At 45.4% G+C, this 24,277-nt stretch overlaps 2 protein-coding genes across 2 annotated transcripts in view; one reads left to right on the top strand and one right to left on the bottom strand.

Moving 5' to 3' along the window:
* Positions 1–4,851, top strand: part of APMAP (adipocyte plasma membrane associated protein) — a gene marked incomplete at its 5' end in the record, with an annotated part of 11,838 nt that extends 6,987 nt beyond the window's left edge. The window contains 4 exons of the mRNA XM_010017633.1: positions 828–1,002; positions 1,444–1,578; positions 1,904–2,096; positions 3,998–4,851. Coding sequence (XP_010015935.1) covers positions 828–1,002; positions 1,444–1,578; positions 1,904–2,096; positions 3,998–4,207 — 713 coding nt within the window. The remainder of the gene's footprint in view (positions 1–827; positions 1,003–1,443; positions 1,579–1,903; positions 2,097–3,997) is intronic.
* A 2,506-nt stretch (positions 4,852–7,357) lies between these two features.
* On the bottom strand, positions 7,358–11,600 carry CST7 (cystatin F (leukocystatin)). Its single transcript, XM_010017632.1, has 4 exons — positions 11,525–11,600; positions 8,411–8,580; positions 7,997–8,113; positions 7,358–7,435 (listed from the first exon to the last, which is right to left on the bottom strand). The coding sequence occupies exons 1-4, from the start codon at positions 11,598–11,600 to the stop codon at positions 7,358–7,360; spliced, it is 441 nt and encodes a 146-aa protein (XP_010015934.1).
* Between the last annotated feature and the right edge of the window lie 12,677 nt (positions 11,601–24,277).

Here is a 24,277-nt window from a genome sequence, read left to right as displayed (position 1 = left end):
TGAGAAAGGCACTATTGCTTCGTGCCCTTCATTGTATGTCCCTGAGCCAGACCTCAGTTTCAGGAGCTGTGTTGTCAGAAGGCAAGAGTTGCTTTCATGTAGGATTGATTTTCTTACAGTTTACATCTCCAGATTGGTTCAGGAAGGGAGAGGGAGGCTAGCCAAATGCTAGGTGAGATATAACAGAAGGGCTCAGACTCTCTGGCTCTGGGAGCATATGATCAAGGTCTCCCCTTTTGATGGCAAACAACTGCCATATTACCTCAGTCATGACAAACCCAAGCAAACCAACCAACCCAAAACGCATACCCAGAGATGACTTTAATAGATTTTTGGTTAATTTTTAGAGATTTGACCTTAATAACTTGCCTAGTAATATGTGTCAGAACTGACTGTGGTAGAGCAGTTTAGTGAACCTTCTGATGTTTTAATATTGAGAAAGTACTATTTGTTTCTACAGATTTATACGGAAAGAGGCAATAGTGTTTGGCTTGCCTGTATCTTTTTACAGGGCTGGTTCCTGAGTTAGTACTTGGCTTCATATGAGCTTCGGAAACCCAAAAAGTCTGGCACTTAGCTGTAGGGAACATCATCTACTGCTCCAGTTTTTCTGAAGAGTGTTTTCTTCTGGTCATTCACGTTTGGTGTTGAGTTGTTCTATTATAACCCAGGACCTTATTAGTTAACAGAGGCATGAATGGAAAAAAATATGAAGTAGCTGCTAATTTCCTGTTAGTATTTCGCTCCTTTCCAAGGCAGGACATAAAAAAAGCTTGTTTTGTGTGTCTGCTGGTTTTAATTTTTTTTTTTTTTTTTTTTTTAACCAGGTGAAACGAAAATGCTTGTGTCAACCAAAACACTAATTGAAGGTCAGAAGCTGTCATTTGTGAATGACCTTACAGTGACTAAAGATGGAAGGAAAATCTACTTCACTGACTCCAGTAGCAAATGGCAAAGACGAGATTACTTATACTTGATCATGGAAGGCTCAGATGATGGGCGGCAAGTATCTTTTTCCCAAGACATTTAACTTGTTGTAAGCTCAGCTGTAGGAAGGTACTTCACCACTTCCTCAGTTGTCTTCTTCTCTTTATGCACCCCCTGTGTAAATACTGCACTGCCCAGGAGAGGGTGAGAGAAGGTAGATATAGCTAGAGAGAGCTGTAGTGAAATAATTGAGATGCCTCTTTTTCCTTCAAGAGGACTTGCATGGACCATCTATTTTAAAGGTGAAGATGTTGGCATTACATCCAGCCTACATCCTTCGTGAATGCTGCCAATCTCAAGTGGCTTAGTATTTCTGCTGTGTTCATAAATACTTCCTGGCTATTCTGTCTTTTTAACTTAGGCGAAGTACATGTGAGAGAAGATCTAATGCCTGGAGAAGGAAACCAGGATGAGTAAATATATATCTTCACTCTAAACCTTACACTTTCTTTTTAGTCTGCTGGAATATGACACAGTGACAAAAGAAGTGAAAGTCTTAATGGTGGGACTGAGGTTTCCCAATGGTGTCCAGCTTTCTCCTGCAGAAGATTTTGTCCTGGTACAGGAGACAACTATGGCTAGAATCAGGAGGTGAGTATGATTTTGCTGAAATGATTACTACTTTCTGTTTTAGATATTGTTTAAATAAATGAATCATAAAGGAAACACTATACTCTATTCATTCCACGTTAGCAAGGCAAGAAGGTGGCCTTCTTTGATACTTAATGTTTTGCTTTCACTGTAAACATCTGGACTGCATAATATTTCTATCATAGGCTCCGTTTCTGGGGAGCAGAATGTGGCTGTGCTGTATTTCCCTGCACCAAAAGAAGGAAAAAATAAATTCTTTTCATTTTTTTGATTACTTAGACAGCTTGAGTTAAGATGTCCTAATCCTACTATCTATACCTTTCAGGTATTATGTGTCTGGGCTGATGAAAGGTGGAGCAGATATGTTTGTTGAGAATATGCCTGGTCTTCCAGATAATATCAGGTTAAGCAGCTCTGGAGGATATTGGGTAGCTATGGCAGCTGTCCGGCCCAATCCTGGATTTTCTTTGTTGGATTTCTTGTCTGAAAAACCATGGATTAAAAGAATGATATTTAAGGTAAGAAACCAAACAAACCACAACAAAAACCCCAAAAGATTATTTTTTTAAAAAATCACCTTTAGTATAGGAGTAGAAGTGATAAATATTTAGTTTGTCCTGTTTCTTTCTCTTGACAGGAAGATTTTAGGTTGGTTTTTTTTTTGTTTTGTTTTGGTTTGGTTTTTTTTTTAGTGCCATGGTTAAAACTGTTGTGGTTGTCCCCAGGTAGAACAGCCCTTTTGTGTTCATAGGAAGTAAAACTAACATTTGCTTCTCTGAGTAACAGGTACACGCATAGCAGGTACACATCTCTTAAGTTGCTTTCCATCTTGATGTCAGGGAAGAAAAAGAGACTATCTCTGCCCTAGCCATGTAGCAACACAGGATCTACACTTGGATATGTGAAGACTTCAGCTTTGTACCCAAAATGCCTAAACTACTTAATGCCAGATGTCTGGAGAGTGTTTGGGAAGTCTGACCTGTTCTAATGACTACCCTAGGCATCCCAGGAGAGTGTGCATGTTAGGTATGCTTCTAGGTGCTGACTCTGTATGCCTGTTGTTATGTCACATCCCCCTTTAGGATGAGGATGAGCAAGATGAATGTATTTTGTAAGGGATATCTGATGCTAAAGAAATGGCATGGTGCTTTTTTAAATGGTACAGAGACTTGAAAACACTTCTCAAAAAAACGCAAATAAATGAACAAGCAGTGTTGAGTGTGGAAGTTAATGTGTTAAGCCTGTTTATAGAATCACAGAATCATTTGGGTTGGAAAAGATCTTTAGGATCATTGAGTCCAACTGTTAACCTGTCCTCAATGAAAACAAATTTCAGACTTCTTAATTCCTACCAACAGGAGTGGCAGCAGAACTGGCGTGGTGGGATTCCCTCCATACATGTCCTCACACTTTTTTGCTAGTGGAAAAAAAAACCTTGGCAAAACTGCAAAAGCATTTAGCTGTGTTGAAAGTGTGAGGGACAGTATTAAGCTACAGGCAGACAAATCCCAAGGGGGAAAAAAGGGCTGTTCCTCAAAAATAATGAGTTTCTGAATTCTTCCTTGATATTTTAAGAAGTCTTCTTTTCATTCTCAGAGTAAACACAGCATTTTTCAAGGCAAAAAAAAAAAAAGTTTCAAGCAAATGTGACAGGTGCAAGAACATGGCTTTTTAATAGGCTGAAACTTTAACCACAGAGAGAAAAAATGTCTTCATAAGAAAGCAGTTTGTGAGCGAGTAGAGTTAGAACAGCTACATGAATTCTACATGTGTCTTCAGTTATGGCTTGAAAGTATTGGTCCTTGGTAACAATATAAGACCAGATCTGAGAACTGTTCAGTGTGTTCCCTGGCCTAGTGTAGCTGATCTTTTTTCCCCTCTAAGATTTGAAAAACTGGAAATGTGAAATGTTTTTCAGTGAGGTACCACTGCAGTGAATGAGAGTGAAGGAATAGTCTCTTTAGGAAGACCTCTTACAGAGGGTCTGTTTGTCCTTGGCTGGGTCTTCTCTTGGCATCCTTTTCTTCCAAGATTGTAAGCTTTAAATTTGCCATTATGGAGGAAGAAAATGGCATTAAGGTAGCCTAGGTAGTACATGGGAAGAAAATGACTTTGCTTAATCCTTACTCTTGCCCATCAGACTCTAAATGAACAGTTCCAGTTTGACCTGCTCCTAAAGCCTCAGTTATGGCTTTAAAAATTGGCCTGGTCCTACAGAAGGAAGACCACAATGTGTTAAAGCATTAGCTGAAGTTTAAAAGGTGAACATAGAACAGTGTAGTACTGCTTACTCAAAATGTGTGCTTATGTTCTTAGGTACTTTGTCCAAGGAGTGTGGTCTTTGTCTAAGTGTGTGAGATCTAATTGTGGAGAACAAAATCTTCTGTTGTTAATTCTCTTTTTTGTCTTTTTCTTTTAGTTGCTGAGTCAGGAAACTGTGACAAAGTTTGTGCCCAAATACAGCCTTGTTGTTGAACTTAGCGAGACAGGAGCCTACAGAAGAAGCTTTCATGATCCCAATGGAGTAACAGTAGCTTACGTTAGTGAGGCACATGAGCACAATGGATATCTTTACCTGGGCTCCTTCCGGTCTCCGTTTATTTGCAGACTTAATCTTCAGCATGTTTAACTGCCCATCCATGGTAAAGTGCCGCTGTCCTAGAATACTCCTGAGGTACGAGGGAAGTGTGTTCTTCAGGCAGCATGTGACCAAGGACAAAACGTGAAAGACAGTCTGTTCATGTGCAGTAGGACTGTTCTGGTGCCATAGGAAAATGTACAGCTTGCTGTACCTGTCCTCTTCCTTGGTGTGACTGCTCTTGCTTTGGAGTTGCCATGCCTCATTGTTGGTATCTGAGGAGTATGGTGGGGCATCTTCATACCGTTCTGTGCTCCTTAAAGAAAATCCATTGCTTTTCCATGCCCAGCTCTGTTTGGAGTCATCCTAAACATCACCTGTCACCTTTAATGTAACTGTATGTCTTCTTATACTGGGAGGATTTGTGATTTATGGAATTTAGCTGTGTATGATTCGGATTGAAGAGGATGTCTTGCATGTGTTTATTTCTGTTTTAGAACCTCCTGTTCAGGAGTGATTACAGTGCATGTTCTAATGTCATACCATGGTGCTGTGGTAGGGGCAGCAACATCCAGAACATGCCTAGAAATCTAGTTACACCATTTGAGTTTCTTCAGTTCCAGCCTGCGTAATGAACATCAGACGCTACAATTAGCTGTTAATCAAGATGCAGAATCAAATTTGCTCATTATCTGTGGACTCCTGTGTTTCTTTATAGCACTGTAGTCAGATGATGAATGAAAGTTGCATTTTCTATGTTATTAAAGACTAGTTCCAGGTGGTTTAAAAGGGGACAGTGGTGGTATTTCCTCCATGTTTACCATGCCCTGTATGTCTCCTGTACTTGATGTAGGTGGGCATTCCTGAGGGATGTGGGAGGGAAGAGGGCCTCCTCTAGGAATCCTTTTCAGCATGCTTTTTATGGAGAACTGGTAAAGATTTTGGGAAAACTGGTGTCTGAAGATGTACACGGGCTAAAAGGCCTCTGCAAAATATAGTAATAATGGATAAGGAAGGCTTTGGTGGAATATTTTGGAGCGCGGTAGTAACTCATGGATGCTTTCTGGCATCTCCAAAGGAAATTGTTTACTTCCTCTATTAACAGATACCCTGCTTAGTAAATCCAGAGAATGCTTTTCTGTCAGCTACTACAAAGGAAGGGCTGTGTTGTTACATTTTAAATGAGAAGGTTTGCATCTTGAAGAACTAAAGGGCTTGGTTGTCTGTATCATTTAGTGGACTGAGTCGTGCTTTGCAACTTAAGACTGCTGCGCTCTCTTTTTCTGCCACTGGGTGATAGTCAAACATAAAGCTACACCATTGCTCATTTTCCTCGCCTTTGAAAAGGAAATAATCAAGATTTACTTGAGATACAATGCAAAGCACCAGAGAAGGGAAAGGTGATGTTAAAAATGTCATTGCTTTCACTAGCCTCCTGTGCTTGTCCTCATTAATGGAGGGGATGTGCAAATGAAAGTGTTTCTTTCCTGTCGGTGCTTCCGTTACCTTGTTCTGTGTGACTGCCAGGCTGCCACAGTCCTGTGGCTGCAAGCCCTCTTGCTATGAAAGTTGAACTGGATGGGATCTTAAACTGGGGTTGCAAAACAAAGTCTTCTGTGGGGCTTGTGTCATGCTGGTGCTTTAGTAGCCTTGGGGCAATCCCAGTCTTGCCCGTTGGTGCATAGTTACCTCTACTGATTCATTTGCCAGAGTATCATAACTGAGCAACTTCTGATGCCTTTTGCAGTGAAGGAGACCTCACCATGCCAAATGGGATGGCTTTTGTGTGACTAATTCCCTTTTAAGACACTGTTCAAGAAGCTATGAAGTGGGAAAGAAAATAGGCAGTACTGCTGCTGGTGCTCAGGAGGGATAAGATATATGAAGAGTTGCCCTTTGGGAGTTTTTTGGTTCTTATCCTTTTTCTACTCTTCTACCCACTGTTGGAGACTAACTCAGTACACTGATGCACCTGTGGTCCCACCAAAAAGATTTTGAGTCTTCTTTAGTTCACTCTAAGCTCAGCAGCAAGTACAGCAGACCCAGAGGTCATGTGAATAACTTTCTTTTCTTGGGGAAGGGGAAGGAGAATGTCAGATATGAGAGGTGTTTAACAGAGTGCCCTTTCTTGACTAAATGCTGAAATTGGTGGTGTCACTGCTAATAGGTGTGTCAATATTGCTGTAGAAAGGCAACAACTGTCAGAAGAAAAAGGTGTTTGTGGAAAGAAAGTGCAACAGGGCCCAGACTTTATGCCTGTTTTAAGGAAGCAGTTACCCGAATCCTGACAAATAAGTGCTTTAGTCCATTGTAATTAGCAATCTGTGCTTATGTAAAGAGTGAAGGCTGAAGGAAGGGTGGGTATCCACCTAGAAAATACCATCAGTCTACTAAACTTGACTATAAGCTGTGATCAGCCAGAGATTGAATGTCACATATTAACCTGAATGAAACTTCATTGTTTAACCTCAGCAAAAACATGCTTTGGGAATATGGTTGGGTTTATTCACCTTGACATTTGCAATGATGCCCTTTTATAGCCTAGACTAGCTTTTGATTTAAATAGAAGCAGTAGTTACTGTGTCATTTGTGGGCTGTGGGTGTGTTTCAAGCACTTAATTCAAGCACAGTTTTATCTATTCTCTTGTCTGGAAGAAAGAACAATTCTACCTCATGCATTCCTGACAGGTAAGTTTAACTTTTTCTCTAGCACTGGAGCTCTTAAGACTTCTTTTTCTGGTGTGTATCCCCAGGCAAGCTACCCCATTGCTGTAAAGCTTTCCTCAGTGTTGTAGTCACATGTGCTGTGATTTTAGACTTGTTTACATCACAGCTGCATGAAGATTTGTCACAGGATAAAGCAAGTCCAAGAGAGCTTCCTGGGTGTGTTCACGTGGCTTGGAAATTCAGCCAGAGCATGGATGGCTCTACTGAATGAATGACAATGTGTTCTCATCTACAGTTTAGTTTTGGAAAAACAGATACACAACTGAGTAGCAATGAGTTCAGTTAGGGCAGGTCTTTGTCACTTTTGAGCATCTTTCTTAGGGAAAAACCACGTGCTTTGAGAGAAAAGCTCTGGGGTAGTTCTGTACAGCCCTTCCCCACTTCAGTTTTGGCCTCAACAGACCAGGCAAGGCAAAACAAAACTCATGGTCATAGATCCCCTGTAGGTCAGGCTTTCATGGGGAAAAAGGTGAGTCAGTGACAGAGAGCAACGGGAACATGTGCTGTATGTAACCAGGGTGTTATCCAGACCTCAAAATAGCATCTCAGCATCTGCAAATAAAAGGAGAATTGGTGAGGAAATTCCAGGGGGTTGCTGGTTGGTCTTGGCATAGGGAGCTGTGAGGCAGGACAGCACAGCCTCTTTTTGTCTGCCCTCTTCATCCTAGGGAAAGTAGTTTGCTAGGTAATGCTATCCTTGTTGAAAGCCTGGGTAAGGATTTCCTCCACCTCGGAAATCTCTATTCAGAATCTCTTGTATTTCAGCACACTTTGACTCTGTCACCCAGGAACAGGGGCTAGATGGCTGTGCCTGGGTCAACAGACAGGGGCGGGCCCTGGATGCATGAGAGGTACTACATTGCTTGTACTCACAGCATGGTTTGGGTTGGAAGGGACCTTAAAGATCATCTAGGTCCAACCCCCCTGCCATAGCGACAGATAACTGATAACCCTGATACACTGATAACCCTGCCTTACTTCAGCTGGCCCTGCACGGAGGAGGCTTGTATATGTCCTGGGACATGGCAGCGCTGCTCTGATGGTGACTATACAGCTAGAGATGGCCAAGAATCACCTGCAGCTACTGGATACCCCAGAGGAATTAGATATTACCTGTTGCAGATTTTTTTCCTTCTGGAAGTGACAGTTATCCAGGCTGGAGTGCTCCCTCTTCTCACACACGGTGCGTCCAATCTCCACAGAGAGCATGTATTTCAGCCCTCTGACAATCTAGAGAAAGCAGTTTCCTCCTTTAAAGTAAGGGCATGGGAAAGGTGTGCTAAAGTTTTGGCTGCAAATCAAGTAGTCCCTCTGTGAATTGTGTGTGGATTGTTTTGTTACTAAGGTACAGATGGGGTGGCAAACCTCTGTGGAGGAGTTGAAGGGGACAGAGGGACCCGAGCTATTTATCTTTAGGCATCCATAGCAGTCCTGAGGAGGATCAGGGCTCCTTTATCTTGGGTACTCTGTAGCAGGGTCAATTGGAAAATGATTTGGAGGACCACCAGAAGTTTGAGCTCTTCTTACCTGTACCATAGCTTTGTTTATTTGTGATTCCTTAAACAGGAAGAGGTCATTGGAACTGTTGTTGTATCTGTAGACTCCAAAGCGAGCTGCCTTGCGGACACCAGGGTTGTCAGTGTTCATGGGGACAGGGAAGCCAGGTTTCATGGTCAAATTAGGTGGGACATAAGTAGCTGAAACAACACAAAGCATGAGTGCAAAACACATCAGGAGCCCGAAGTGGTGGAGCTTCAGTCTTCTAAACCAGCTTTGGGACTGCTCACCTCCATTACAAAGTCATTTTCCTTTTTACGTTTGAAATAATGAAACAATCCTGTAGAATGAATTGACATCAAAAGATGTCAATAGCTGCTAGAAGTGGTATCAGAGTTCAGAGTGACTTTAGAAGAAGCCAAGGTATCATGAATATTATTTAGAACAGGATGCTTTGGGTGCTGAAGTGCTGCTGCCCTTACCAAAATGCAAAGGACCAACTTACCGCAGCCACGAAGTGGAGAAGCAAGGTGTGTAGGAGATGGAGATTGGAGGGGGGCAACCCACAAGCTTTTGAGTTTGAGCACTCCTTTCCACACACTATGTTCTTACTTGGTTGAACAGCTCATTTGCCCATGCCCTGCTTGTTTTTTCAGTAATTTTAAAGAAGCTTGAAGCTCACAGTTTGTCTTTATTTCCTCCCCTCTTACACTTGCCTTCCCTTCTATTTTCCTGCTTGTGAAATATACAGGTTGAGGATTGTTCCCTCTTGCTTGTAAGTTGCTGTGCAGCCACTGCTGATGCCAAGACCCGCCAGTGTGGGCCACGGCCCTTGGAGCTCATGCTCTGTGTGTGTAGGGAGTGAGCCTGCCTATGCATGCAAATGTGCACACAGAGCTTGGGCTAAATACACTGTGAAAGTCAAGGTTTTTATCACCTCCAGCTTTTTCACAGCTAGATTTCTCACTCACAGCCAAGCATGGACTGTGAATTTAAGCCAGTTTCTACTGAGAAACCAGAGCAGAAGAAAGAGTGGCAACCTGAGCCTACCTAGCACTGGGACAGTGTGCCAGGCTGAAAGCAGCTCACTGGCTTAGGCTCTTCTGCCTGCTCTGCAGGACCTTGCTTGAATCTATGCTCTTATGCCTGTTGGAAAATCAGGTGTGGCAGTGGTTGGGGTGTCAACAGCAGAACCTGTCCCTTGTAGGAGGAGGATATAACCATGGGCTTTTTCAAACTCAGCACAAGATCTCTTGCTGCTTAATATCCCTCAACACCTCTAGAGGCATGGTGGTATCTATTTTAGGCACGTGGGGCAAGGTGAGTGAGGCAGAGCTCATGTGGTGTGTATGGAAAGAAAACTATGAAATGCAATGCTCCAAGTGAGAGTTGGAGACCAAAGGTCCCTTGTTCCTGGCTCCAGTGCCTGGTAGATCCAGCAGTGTCACATGTGTCAATGCCTCTCAAATGCAACGCAGAGGTGGGCTCACAGTCTAGCAAGCTGGAACAGATGTAGACAGGTAGCAGGCTGGTAATAAACCATGTCTTGTAGGCAGGTGGTAGGCTAGTGTAGATGCTTCAGCTTTCACCCAGGGCTACAGGGCACTGCACCTTCTTCACCCATTACAACTTGGTATTGAGAAGGACTCAGACCAGAACAAAGTGAATATAGCATCTACTGAGTCCTGGGAAGAACTTTACCCATTCTCCCTGTCCTGCTTTTCTCTAGCGAGCCACGTTCCTCAAGATTAGGAGTTGTTTTTCTTTATATACTTTAAGTCTTATTCAAGGCAGTTGCTGCAAGGTGCTCACACTGCTCTGAGATCACTTTTGATGTTTGGAATAGTTTGCACCACTCCTCCCAAAACCCGGAAACTCTCTGGTGTGGGCACCTGTAGTTCTGATTCTCTTCACCACCTTCATGACAGCTTCTTACAGAATCCCAGGCTGGTCTGGGTTGGAAGAGACCTTAAAGTTCATTCAGTTCTGCCCCCCTGCCATGGGCAGGGCCATCTTCCATTAGACCAGGCTGCTCAAAGCCCCATCCAGCCTGGCCTTGCACTGCATGACTTGGCCAAGCACCTACAATATACAGAGGCCCAGAGGATTTGCTCTCATGGCTTGGAAAAACAGCTCTTAGAGCCAGAGCATTTGTGTTTCAGACCCCATCCTTGCTTCTGGGGTTGGAAATGGGAAAAGATGGGAGTTTTTCCCCCCTCCTGTTGAGTGGTAGCAGGGTCGACTCTTCTCTTGCTCTGAGTTAACAGGAAACTGCCTGCTATTAAGCAAGAGAAAACTGTTCTTGCAGACATGAGTTGAATGTTGTATTGAGAGGCTCTCTCTTGTACTTTCCTCATTGAGGAATACTCTGGGGGCTCTCTTCCTGCAGTAGGAGACAGCAATCCTGTGGATGCTCCCTCCTAGCCTGCAGTGAAGCAAACAGGCAGATTGCAACAGGTTGCTTTTTTCTTCCCCATGAGGTGCTTTCAAAACCTCCTCCCCATTACTAGGAGCAAGCCTTTATCTGTACATTTAAGATGCAGCAGAGTTCCTGCATGCCTCTTCAACCCCCAGAGGAAACCACAGCTGAAAAGAAGCTACCAGCCAACCAAGCACCATGCCCCTGGGTGCATTAATACTGCGTGTATGGGAGCCAGAGTAAAACTGAAGTAGAGCTAAAACCTGCAGAGAAAACACTCCTGTCTGCAGCTCCCATTCTAAAGATTTAAGGCCAGCTGCAATCAAGAGTGTTTCCTTGCTCAGCAAAGAAAGAAACGACACGCAGTAATGCTTCATTAAAGGCAGCTAATCGGCACTGAAGTGCCCATCTGCATTTAGCAGTCAAATTGTTACCCACAGTCTTTAGATTTAATAATCAAGGTCGTGCAGAGTTTAAATACTGACAAATAACTTAAAGCCATCAGTTGACTTTAAAATCCTTCGATGCTGTCCCCAGATAACTTGGTTTGCTACAAGAGAAGAAAGTCTTTTAAGCAGTTGGGTTTTCATCTGCAGCCTGAACCCTGCTGTGCTGAGCCAGCATGGGCAACAGTTGGAGAAGGGCAGTTAGTTACCGGTGCATTAGAAAGCAGCACTCATAGGACCTAAAGCACAAGGAAAACAGAAGTTCCTTTCCACTCTTACCTCCGGAAGCCCTGCTGAAGCTCCAGAGTGCTACACAGCAAAGTGTGGTGAAGCTGCAGGTCAGGTTCACTGCCATCTCCACCACTTCAGAAGAGGAGCCCGCCTGCAAGAGGAGTGACAGCCCTGCTTCCTGCAGGGGAAGATGTGCCTCTGGGTGCTCTTATAGGCTGGGAGGAAAGAGGAAAACCCCCATAATCATCGCAGCTCTGGTGCTGACTTTGTCTCCTGCCAATGACCAAACACCTCAAAGCCCAGCCACAAAGCTCGGGCTTGGTGACAGTAGCACCAACCCTGCATCAGACAGGGACTTTGCACAACCTCTGAGGATCATGAAGCAAAAGCATGGGCAGATAGGTGTGATGTGGCACTGGGAAGTGGTGGGATGGGGCAAGGGGAATACCAGTCATGTGCTTTAAGATTCATGGGGAAATGTAATCCCTAAGAAATGGGCAGTGAGCTATGGGGATGTTGTTCTTGACTTGGGTAAAATCATAGAACAGCTTGGGTTAGAAGGGACCTTCAAAGCTCATCTAGTCCAACACCCCTGCAGTGAGCAGGGACATCTTCAAGTAGACCAGGTATATGGGTCTCTGTGTGGGCAGAAACGTGATGGAGAAGATGGTCCCCTGTCTTGCTACCCCTGACCTGGAGATGGGGGGATTTGGGTGAGGAAGACAAGGAAGTTTTAGGGGTACCTGCCTGGGGGGCTGTGTGGACCAGAGCTAGTTGCAAGAGGTTTTGGTTTTGTTGGCAGAGGAGAACACTGTGCCCCACATTTACAAAAGGTATTTTGGCAGCAGGAAAGGGCTGTGTTAGGTTCAGAGGAGGTGAGGTTTTCTCTAGATGCTCTCCAGAGAGCAAGAGAAACATGGGCAGTGGATAGTTTGGCCTCTGTAGCTTGAAGGGCTTTCCAGCTATGGGGTTGGATTCCTCAGGGTCAATACTTGGTTCCTGGTGAGGTTCTCTCCAGGCAGGGTTGTCCCATGGTGAGGAGCTTGCAAGTCTGGGGAAAGGGCTTTGTTGTCAGACCTTGTGATGGACCTGAAATAACCAGCAGCCAGATTCCGGAGGCTGGGAGATGAACCAATATCTCACTGCAGGGCTGAGAGCGATGGACCTCAGTCTGTGTATGCATCCTTGTTTCAGGTGAGCAGGAAGGTGATGGTTGCCTTTTGTTGCTCCAACAACAAACTATGCTCCTTTCTGAGCAAAGACATCTTCTTGCCTGAAGGAAAGTCCTAATGTGGGGTAGTGTGGGTGATGCATAAGAAGCTGGATGAAAATATTTTCCTTGTAGGAAGGGGTTAGGTAAATCCTCTGTTGAAATGTCTCACCAAGAAGGAATGGGGCAAGCATGGTGAGTCACATTGATCATCAGTCCTACGTGCACAGAGCTTCTGAATCAGACTCCAGAGCCTCTGGAATGCATTGGTGGCTTGTCCCTCAGATGTGGCACAGGTAGGAACTGAATCAAGTATCTTCAGCCTTCCCTTTCTCCTCAAGACCTGTGCTCAACAGTTCCTATCTCACTGAGAGTCTGCAGGGGGGTATCTTTGTAAGCCTGTAGTAGAGTCCTCCAGCATACAAGAAAAGGGGGTGGTTGGGACCCTCGTCACCAGATCCCAACACACTCCTGTGTGTTGCAAGTGCCTGTTTGTCACTCTGTTGCATGATGCACCAGCAAGTGTTCAGGCTTCCTGCAGGAACCTCCATTTTATGCACATGTTCAGAGGGTAATAAATTCAGTCATTTTTGGTGTAAACATAATTCCTTAGCAATTGCCATCTATTTATTTTTATTGGTAGCAATATCTTAGCTTTGCGAATGCAAGCTCTGGACTGTTCTGGCAGTGCCTTAGGAGAGGCTTGTTTAATAGAAGCACAAATGAATTTGGAAAGGTTTAAGTTAGACTGCTGCAGAGAACTGTCTTTTTGCTGAACCTGGCAGAATTCATTCCCCAATAAGGCCATGAGGGGCTGGAAGGGATGCAGAGCAGGATGGGCCCTTCAAACCCTTCTCTCTGTGAAGGTTTAAGACGTCTTTATGAGCACACCTGGAATGAGACTCGGGTCCTGAACGGCCAAGTATAGTGGCTCTTTCAGCTTTGTCACTATGCTGTGGCTTAGACCCAATTTGTGACCTTGTCCTTGTCTTCCAATCCTGCAGGAGCCTTTGTGTAGTTGCTGATGGCCTTTGGAGCAGGCTCTTACTGATGTAGTTTCCTGAGTCAAACTGATCATGCACTTGGAACACCTCTTCTTACTGCTGTTCTTCCATCCCTTATATGGTTTCCTTTCTCATCTTTTGATCTATCCACACTGAGAAAAATACCCCCACCAAAACTCACTCTGACCATGTGCCTATGCAACACAGAGCATCCTTTTGATAGTCCTACTGAGCAAGCTTCAGGAGAAGCTCTGGGTAATTTTCACCTCCATTTCACCATCAGCTCATTAAGACGAGACAGGTACAACATCCCAGAATGAAAATGACGGACACAAAACCAGGTCTTTAGATAGTAGTGTTTGATAAGATTCTGTGCTGACTTTTGATTACTGATGCCTTTCAAAAACTTCAGCTACAAGATATGACTCTTTTATTGTATATTCCCAGGAAGATAAAACACAGTTATTGCTAGTGCAGTTTGGCTTCTATACCCTTAATAAAAATGTCTGTTCCTTAGTTGCCGTATGCTACCAAAAGTAGTAAGATTCTAATTGCCAGTCAATAAAGTCCCTTCCCATTTTTCATGGTAATAGACCTAGAAGAAGTTGTTTTTACTTACTGGTTACGTAGTGCCTCTTAAAATGTCAGTGGCGGGGGACATACTGGGCTCACTGAAACTCAGAGAGGTGTTTATTTGCCAATCCCATCCCTTCACCCCCATTCTCTCTGATCCCTGTCAGTGGTTTCTGCAGAGGGACACTCAGGATCCTGTGAGATCCATGGGTTGTCTGGGGTTGCCACTTGTCCCATGCCAAAGCATGAGGAAACCAGCAGCAATTTACCAGGGGTACTCTGTGTAAGTGCTGTGTCTGTCCATGCACAATATTCCATGTGTGGTCTGTGCTGCTGTTGAATGCTTTTATTGCTGTGTCTGGCTGTGTTCAGGAAGCCGTGAAGTGTGGTAGAATGTGGGAAATACTTTAAGTCTTGTGCTGCTCATAAACACTTAGCCCTGCTTTTCAAGCACAGTACTTAATCAAGGGGAGGAGAATATGAAGCCTCTTCCACTCACTTGGGCCATAAATGAGCCCTTTAGTAATGGGGCACACAGAGAATTGCTGCTGTTTCCAATGGCTAAGAAAGTGTCTATAATGATTGTTCTTAGACAGCTCCATCTCATTAGGATGGTGGGTCTAACAATCCCCATGATGTGACTGATGCTGAAATGCTAAACCCAGACCTAGTGCAGTGCTTATTTTTAAGAGCTTGACCTGAGCACCTTGCTATCCACTAGTAGAGGGAGGCATGCTATCTATGCCTCTGGACTCAGGCCTTTCCTGAGGCTTGTTCTTGAAAGGTGCCTGCCTTTCTCTCCAGGGAGAGGACATGGAAAAGGAAAGCAGCCTCCTGACTCGCATCTTGAGCATCTCCAGCTTTCATATTACTTTTGGAAGTCACGTTGGTGAGGTGAGGGTGACACAGATCTATTCATCATAGGAACATGGAGAGGTCTGTGTTGGAAGGGACCTTAAAGTTCATCCAGTTCCAACCCCCTACCATGGGCAGGGACACCTTCCACTAGAGCAGGTTGCTTCAAGCCCCATCCAACCTATCCTTTCTAATTATTTTAGTCATTCCTGAAGTAAACCAAGTGCTAGGATGCATGCAGACAGCACCCCAGAGAGGTGTGAAAGAGGAGGGACAGGAGATGTTCAGAGCAGGGCTGAGTACAGAGACCCTGCTGCAAACACGGATGTCTGTGTAGACAGGCGGGGTCTCTGGCCCTGCAGACCCTCAGCTCAGCAAGTGATGCTGGGTCATTGCTCTGCACTAATTAAACTTAGCTGGGGCACTCCTGGCAGTGTTTGGGTTCACGTGGGTGCTGCTCTGCTGGGGCAGTCATGATGGAGCATTGCCCTGTCAGACTGTTGGGCTGTGCCTGGCTGCATGAACACCAGTGTCAGGGGAGCAGAAACTGCTTCCATTAGCAACTAAATGGTTCTGTGTCTGTAGATGACAAATGCGCTGCTCGTGAGACATGAGGGCATGCTGACGCGGTTCTGGGAAGTTAAATACAGGCAGATTCAGCACTGGGGACACATGCTGTTTCACAGAGAGGGGCAAATCCTGTTTTCTTTGCCTTCCAGGAGAAAGGTAGCTTGCTTCCATGGGCCTGTGTGGGGCTGGAGCAGCTCTGCTCTAGAGACAGGCTGAGAGAGCTGGGCTGGTTCAGCCTGGAGAAGAGAAGGCTCCTTAAGGGGAGACCTTAGAGCAGCTTCCAGTGCCTAAAGGGGCCAACAAGAAACCTGGAGAGGGGCTTTTGGCAAGGGCCTGTAGGGACAGGACAAGGGGGAACGGCTTTAACCTGACAGAGGGGAGATTGAGATGAGACATTAGGAAGAAGTTCTTCCCTGTGAGGGTGCTGAGACGCTGGCACAAGGTGCCCAGAGAAGCTGTGGCTGCCCCATCCCTGGCAGTGTTCGAGAGTCAGATATTTAAAGGGAATTACAGGAATGCACAAAACATTATGGGGTGTTTAAGGGAAGGGCCAGAGACAGGGAAAGGGGGGATCAGAGCAAACCGGGGAGAAAACAGCATGGGAGAGTGGGTAGGAGAGAGGATAAAAGGGTCCCGCTGTGTGTAAGCAGGCTGCTCATCAGTGTGCTTTTCTGGCTGAGCCCTGGTCTCATACTAAACGTGATTCATAGTTCTAATTTCTCTCTCTGTCTCAGTGCATGTGAATATGTGGATGTTTCACTGGCAAACTTGAAGCTCTAGTAGTTGGTGAGTAGAAGACCAGAATGTGAAAGCCCAGGGCTGGACACAGGGTAAGTGAGACCACAGTTTTGGTATGGAGTATGGATGGAGGAAGTGTCTGGGATTGGAGATTTGTGCTGATAAATGATGTGTGCCTGTGGAAGAGGAGAGTGTGGAACTGTGTGCGTCCACTAGACCTGCTGAAAGAAGTGCAGATTACTGCAGAACAAGGGTTTCCAAGGGAGAGTCAGCAACTTGCTGTGGTTATGGGAAAAGGCAGCAGGTCCAGCTGATCTGAGGAACCGGATTAAACTCGGACCATTTCCAGTTAAAACTTTGACTATGACTGGTAAGCTACAACAAAAAGGAAACCTTCATCCAAAAATCTAGGTGAGTCTAGCATCCTATCTTCTGAACCTGTGTACTCATATTCATCTTCTGTACATGCTGTATAACTGGTGTTTGATGGTGCATGTCTCAGGAAGGCAGTGTTTTGCATTACCAACACTGAAATAAGTGGCCCAGATACGTTCGTTCTTGGAATGTAATTGTAAATGGATTTTGCTTCTAAAACACCGTGACATTGATTTCCTACAAAGTGACAGCCTTGTCTCATTACCTAGATTCCTCTGTTGTCTGATGGATTTTAATAGTAAAGATATGAAATCTGATGATTAACCCCCACCCCCAAAAGAAAAAGAAGTTCAGAGCTGTGTCACATCCTCAACATGCTTCAAAAAGAGGCATGACAAGCAGTGTTTGGGAAGAAATTCATGCTGTTGGAAGTCTGATGTCAGGAACTCTCAAACAAAAGGGAAACACTGAAGAGAGGGAGGGAGATCTGGAGAGGCAGAGCTGTTAGCTTCACACAGGTACCGTGTCCCTACCAAGGAAGAAAAGATCTATATGTCCAAATATTGTTTGTTCTGACTCCATTCCCTGCCTGTGCTGTGGTAGTATTTCCCTGAAAGTGGTGTTTCTCCTATTTGTGTCTTCACCCTGCTGGCTCCAAAAGATCAGAATCACTTCCCTAAGTTCTGCACGGTATGGGATAACGGGGGTAATTTAATGCAGAGGATTTTCCAGCATGTCTTATGTGCCACAAAGGGCTTGATTTCCACCAGGATGTATTTGACTTATGAACTTAACAGATGCCGCTTCTGAAATTCTGGGATGGAGAGGTTAATGGTTGGACTTGATGATGTTAAAGGTCTTTTACAACCTAAATTCTATGAATCTATGGAGTAAAAGTTCATAATACTAAACACAGGAGAAGGAAGGAGGGAGTATAGTATGTGTACAGAACATGACAAAGAAATACATAAGGTGGAGGGAAAAAAAACTTAGGAGTGGGCAGGAATAGGAGGGTGAGGCTTGTCTGCTGCTTTATGTGATTTCTGTAATAGCTTCATTATCTGGGACCTCTGGGTTCATCTCCCTAAATGTGGCAGCCAGGAAACTACATTCTCACCGTGAGTCTTGCAGGATACAAGCTGTGCTGCTTCATCAGAGTGATGGCTGCTGCTGTAACAAGCTGCATTAGCCCAAGATTGATTGTCCCCTTCACAGCATGAAAGATCGGTGCCATTTGCAGCGGGGAAGGTCTGCTTGTTCTGAGGTTAGTGCTGATGTGGGGTGTCACTCAGCTGCCTGTGTGGCAGCGCTGGTGGGGACCCTGCTGTCCTATAGCCAGGTGTCATGCTGGGGGCATGGGCAGCCTCCGGTGCTGCCTGCTGGGACACTCACAGCCCTCTGCTCCACTGGCTAAGGGTTTAGAACTGGGAGGTTTAGGCTGGATATTGGGAACAATTTCTTCCCCAAAGGGCAGTCAGGCATTGGAACAGGCTGCCCAGGGCAGTGGTGGAGTCACCGTCCCTGGAAGTGTTCACAAACCGTGTAGACAAGGCCCTCAGTGACATGGGTTAGTGGTGGCCTTGGCAGTGCTGGGGAGTGGTTGGACTGGATGATCTTGAGGGTCTTTTCCAACCCAGTTGATTCTATGACTCTATGATCATCTGTCCCATATTGTGTGGCTGCTTCAGTGCGGCACTAACCTTCTGCTTATGGTTGGGTCCAGGAGGGTGACTGGGACAGGGAGGAGGAAATAGAGAGAAAACTGTGACCTGCTGCAGGGCTGGCTCTCTGGGAAAGCACAGAAAGAGCATCAGGGATTGGAAGGCTCAGCACCACAATCCCAGCGGCTGAATCCTTCACACAGAGATCTCACAGGACGCTTTTGGGATCATGCCAAATGCTCTCGAAGTGTTTCTACTAACTGGGTCCCAGAACAAGAAACGAGAAGAGAATTGCATGGAGAATTTACAGCTAAATCAAAACCCAGTGTGCAGTTGTGTCTAACTGGTTTCCGAGTCCTGGAAAGTCACATGATGTCCTGAGGTTGTGCCTGCCGTTGTTTAAGTGGGAAATGATGTTTGGATTTCTGGGAGAGAGCAAGTTCATGTGGCAGCAGATGAAAAATGTGAGGCCTGAAGCAGTGCCCTTAAGTTAACTTCAGGCTAGAGGAGACACAAATCTGGTGCAAAGGCTATTGTGAGGTGTGCTGGAGGCAGCCTTGCTGCCCTGCATCTGGTGCTGTCTTCATGGCTGGCTGCTTTTTCAGGTGACTCCTCTGTCCCCTGCTCCCCTCAGCCTGTGGCTTGGCTCAGAGGAGGGGAGAAGCAGCAGGTTTTGTTCATTTTAAAGTATTTTTAATAGATCAGGACAAAAAGCTTAACTCTGAAAGAAAAGGGAAGGAAGCCTTAGGCAGGTATTATCAACATACAGGCAAAAATGGGTGAAGTAGGGAATAACAAGAGCACCTGAGTCTTTCACCGGTTTCTTCTGTACTGGTAGATCAACATAAAGTCTGTGGTCCTATGCTGGTTATGACCAGATTACTATTTACTGGGCTGCGTTGGGTTTTACAGCTGGAGGCTGCAGCTGGATTCAAGGCACTGATGGCGAGAGATGTGATTTCCCTCTTTCAGTATTTCAAGCTATTTTCAGATAGATGACTGATGTTCTTAGCTGATCTTCATGCTTTTAAGAGCCAATGTCTGACCATCTGTCTCCAATTAGTCCCTTCAGCCCTACAGTCTTCTTCCTTTTAAGTTCTCACACTTCTTTTTGGATACATTAATAATAAAAGGAACCTCAAAGCAGGCTGATGCTGCCAACCCATCACACCACTTCCTTACTTAGCTAGGGGGTTGTCATTCCCTGCTCCCCCAGTCCTTCCTAGTTTAAAGCTCTTCTCACCATCTTACAAACTTACTGGCACAGATGCTTTTGTTCCACTTATCAACCCCTCTCTAACAGCCCTTGATCTTCAGAGAGGGTCCATGGTTGTAAATGCCCTTTGCAACAAGCTGTTGATTTGCAGGATCAATCCACTCTTCCTCAAGCTTTTTCCCCATTACCACTCCCTTTTAGAGGCAAGACTGAGGAGGACAGCACCTGTGTCCTTGGCTATCATCCCCAGACCTGTGTTGTATTGCTTGATACCTTTCAGATGTCCAAAGGAAGTTTTGTTGGTGCCCACATGGATGAGCAATGGGGGATAATAGACTTCTGAAGCTTTTCTGGCCTTCAGATTACCCTCAGTGTCCTGGATCCTACCAAATCTCCCCAGGCAGCATCCTCTGTCAGCTCTGACAGCAGGGTGTCTCCTATTGCTGCTCCCACTTTCTCCTGGTGCTGCCATGTAATTTAGGCTCAGTTACCTCCAGTGCTGCTCTGAACAGAGCTCCCAGCCCCTCATCTGATGCCATGGCACCAAATCTATTCTGTAGTTGCAATCTGCAGGTGGAACAGCAGCCTTCCTCCTGATGCTAGAAGTCACCAGCTTCCATCATGTGAGTCTCCTTTTCCCAACTCAATGAGTACAGACTCTGATTGCTCCTCCATCTGTGCAGTTGGGTGTTGAGGCTCTTGTAGGGTCTTGGAGAAGATACTTCCCTCTTTTACATGGTCTCTCATGCTGTGCAGACTTCCCACCTCCTCCTGCAGCTCTCCAACAAGTGCTCACCTTGTGCAGGCAAGAAGACCATTTCCCTCTCCCAGCCTCGCTGAAGGGCCCCAGGCACATCTTGCAGTGCTGTATCCTTCCTTGGGAGCTCAGCCTATGCTGAGGCCTCTGGTGTGCCAGGAGCAGTTGCTGCTGTTGGTGTTGGACTGTGCTCTGTGGGGCACCACCACCATTGCTGAGCACACATGCACTGTCCTTGGCTCCCTTCTGTGTGCTCTTCTGTGCAAACTGGAGCATCTGTTTGCACCTGCTGTTACTGAAGCACGGACCAGTCTTGGGTGCTGTGTGACACCATGCAAACTCCAAGTGGTGGGGATGAAAAGCCTCGCTTACTCCCAAGTTAAGAGGTCAGAAAGTCACAGAGCAGGAGTAAGACTCAAAGGGCATACCCACAAAGCACAGGTCTGTTCTCCTCCAACCTCCTCCTGGTTGTGTAGATCTCTTTATATGGAGCTTCACCACCTTTTCATCACTTCCATTTCAGTGCAATTGGTAAGAGCCCAGGCCTGGATGTTTATTTGCATACGAAACCTTGACCGGGGCTCATCTGGTCAATCACAGCATGGTTATAGCTGCTTCACTGGCAAGGCACTAACTGCTGTAGGGCAGAGGACCGGAGCAGTTTTCTTCTTCCAGCATGCCTGGCTCCTAAGAGCATTGCATTTGATGACTCCTGTGCAAACAGTGCAGGCAAGTGCAAAATCTTAGCTGGTGTTTGATGGGGAAAGAAGCAGCCCCATCCAGAGCTGTGGTGGAGGAGGAGCTCATTCCCGGCTGGGGTGTGCTGAAGTAACTCAACTACTTGTTGAGCCTGTTTTAGAGGTGCCTCTGTTGTGGTGGGTCCCAACTAGAACGGCCTTATTCCATGGGCAAACCTGGGCCTTGCTGATGTTGATGCGTCCTGTGAGTACCTTTCACAGATAGGAACTGAAGGAGCAGTGACATTCTTTTCTGCATAGTGATGGCTGGATGAGTGAAGGCTACTACCCAAAGGCTTAGGCTGGGTGAAGGTGTGGGACCTGAGGAGTAAGCAGGTCGTAGCAATCTGTGTGTCTGCTGGGGTGAGGAGGGACAGAAGAGAGAACTTGGTTGAGGTGGAGGACAGGAATGGAAGAGTCCTTCTGGAAATAACAAGAGGGGAAAGCCAACCGTACTCTTTGGGCTGAGGACTGAATGGAAAAGTAGAATTGGAATTACAAACTGATTTCTCTCTGAACCACACTAGTAAAAAATAAAATGTTGAGGTACACTCTTTGTAAACAGATCAGCATCCGGGGAGTCTGGCTTATGCATTTCCTTGCTCTTGCTAATACAAGAGGCTGCAAAACTCCCAAGATGGGTTTACCGCTTACTCCAAGAAAGTCAATAATATTGCTCAGGGAATTGCTTTGAGTCAGCCAGGGCTTAATGTAACATGGCGTGTGTAAGATTTCCAGACTTGATGCCATCTGCTCACAGAGCATTGGGTCGCTGTAAAGATGTCAACAAATAGGCTTGAGAAGCTTGTGAAAATGAGGAGGGGAATTTGCAAGCACCAGGGCATAGGAAAATGATGATTTTTCTGTCTGACTGTTGCCTTCCTGAGGTTGGATAGTCTGGGTTTTGAATCTGCTCCCTTCCCACTGTCTCTGGGGACATGCCTGCAAGAGAAGAGACATGAATCTGATCCCTTCCCACTCTCTCTGGGGAAATGCCTGCAAGAGGAGAGACATGAGCCCTTGAGTTAAACTGAGAGAAATACGGCAATGAGACCAGCAGGCTGATCAGACAGAGAAATAACTTCCCCATTCTCTTCGGAGACATCACATGGGAACCCCCTGAGAATTAGGGTTGGTGGATTAGTGAGGGAAAAGCAGCTAGTGGGCATCATAGTTAGTAGCTATAGAATCCTAGAATGGTTTGGGTTGGAAGGGACCCTAAAGCTCATCCAGTTCCAGCCCCCTGCTGTGGGCAGGGATGCCTTCCACACAACCAGGTTGCTCAAAGCTCTGTCCTATAAGACCTCCTTAATGCAGCTCCCAATATAATCTGTGAGTTACCTAGTTAAAAAAAGAGATACTAAAAAAAAAGGTGAAATTTAAACCCTAGGTGGTAAACCTAATAGCAGTGTTCTTTGCTCTGAGAATCAAGATAATTGCACTTTGAAAAATTCTTTCAGTATAACATTAATTTTGACCTTTCTCTGAAGTGTGACATAAACATGTTTTAAAATGGATATTCACACCCAGACCTTTTCCATTTTCAGCTAAAAAGATTTGGGAATTATGTTACAGTTAATCTGTTTTAAATAAACAATCTCTCTCGCTGTGCTGTTTTCATGCTGTAACAGACTGCTCAGGTTTATCTTTTCTCCCTCCTGTGTGGAAGATAAAATTTCACTGGTTTCCAGCAGCTGATGCTTGAATACATGCAAAACTCTGTGTGTGTATATGCAGATTGCCTGTCACAGTGTTTAGCTACTTCAAATTGCTGCTTACTCACCAAAGACTAATTTTATTTTGTGAACCCCTGCCCTGCTTTCACCTGTGACAAGTGAACAATAGTTCATTCATTATAATAAGGATTATTAATACATACCAGTTTCTGACTGTGGTCTGATTTCCTCCACCTCCTGAAGGGCAGTTGCATGGAAGATGGGGCTGAATTGTTCAGGCAGTGCCAGTCAACATAAAAGCATGCCATGTCCATGGGCTGAGGGGTGAGAGGTTGGGTGGGTTTCAGGAGCAGCCCTGGGGCAAGGGGTGGGATCTCTTTCCTTGGAGGTTTTCAAGACTCTGCAACTGATCCGGTTTAGTTCTGGTGCTCATGCTGCTTTGAGAGAGATGATGGACTAGAAACCTGCAGAGCTACTCTTCCTCTTCTCTGATCTTCTCCAGAGATGGAGACCAGATTCCTTATCTCTGACTTGTGACGCCTGAGAGTGACAGCAAAGGTGCAAATACCTGGACTCATCCTTCTCCACTAGCATCTGCTCCTTGGTGGTTCCTGCAGGAACAATTCATACCCACTGTTCTCTAGAACTCAAGAGTAAAAGACATTTGCAGGAGCCTCAAAGGCAAGGCTCAGGGTAGAGGTGTGTTTGAAGCCGTATACCTCCATGGAGCCCTGGAGGTGACTGCCTTGCTGTGCTGGGGGTAGGAAGGGGCTCATTTCCATGGTGCCTGACACACAGTTGAGCTAAGAAGAGACTGGGACCAGAAGCAGCACAAGGAGCAGGTTTGGAAGTGTGGGAATGAATGAGCAAGGCTGTGAAACTCACCTGCATAGTATATGGCCTGCATGTCATGGGCTTACTGGGGTAAGATCCCAAGGCTATTGAGCCAAACAGCCTTAGGTCCAAGGAAAGCATCCCAGGAAAACATGCTTGTCTAGAATATAGTTCAGTATTTCTTCTCCCATCACCATTTATGTGAGTTACTTTGGAATGTGGCTGTCCTTGAAAGTCAAGAGGTGGAACAAAATAGATGAAGATGAGGTTATAGTCATGGTATTGCTAGAAACTAATGTTCTCTAGACTAGTGCAATGGTAATGTCATCTGGCAATTTACCAAAATTGGGTTTTGCTTATTTTAGTTGCTCTCTGTTTCACTCCAAAGTCATTTTTTCAGTACTTCTGGTGATGTGTCCTAAGAGAAATGTATAAGTTGCTTTCAGGATTAGCCATTAATCCAGCTGTTTCAAGAGGGTAAGTGCTAGAAGTGGAGAAATCTTGATTTATGCTCTCGGTGCATGAGGCTAGCCTGAGTGATTTCTGAGCTGCGAAGAGAACTTTTCCTTGGGAATCCAAGGTATGTATTTTTGTG

The sequence above is a fragment of the Nestor notabilis genome, unplaced genomic scaffold, assembly GCF_000696875.1.
Source record: "Nestor notabilis isolate BGI_N333 unplaced genomic scaffold, ASM69687v1 scaffold5617, whole genome shotgun sequence".
Taxonomy (NCBI): domain Eukaryota; kingdom Metazoa; phylum Chordata; class Aves; order Psittaciformes; family Psittacidae; genus Nestor; species Nestor notabilis.
Note: the sequence above shows the minus strand (reverse complement) of the source record. Positions and strands in the feature narration are given on the sequence as shown.

Coding starts and splice junctions, on each gene's coding strand:
- CST7 (XM_010017632.1), bottom strand. CDS start 11,600: ATGGCAGTGAACCTGACCTGCAGCTTCACCACACTTTGCTGTGTAGCA. Junction 8,114..8,410: donor TAAACAAAGCTATGGTACAG/GTAAGAAGAGCT, acceptor TGCTTTCTCTAG/ATTGTCAGAGGGCTGAAATA. Junction 7,436..7,996: donor AGGAAAAAAATCTGCAACAG/GTAATATCTAAT, acceptor TTTTATTTGCAG/ATGCTGAGATGCTATTTTGA.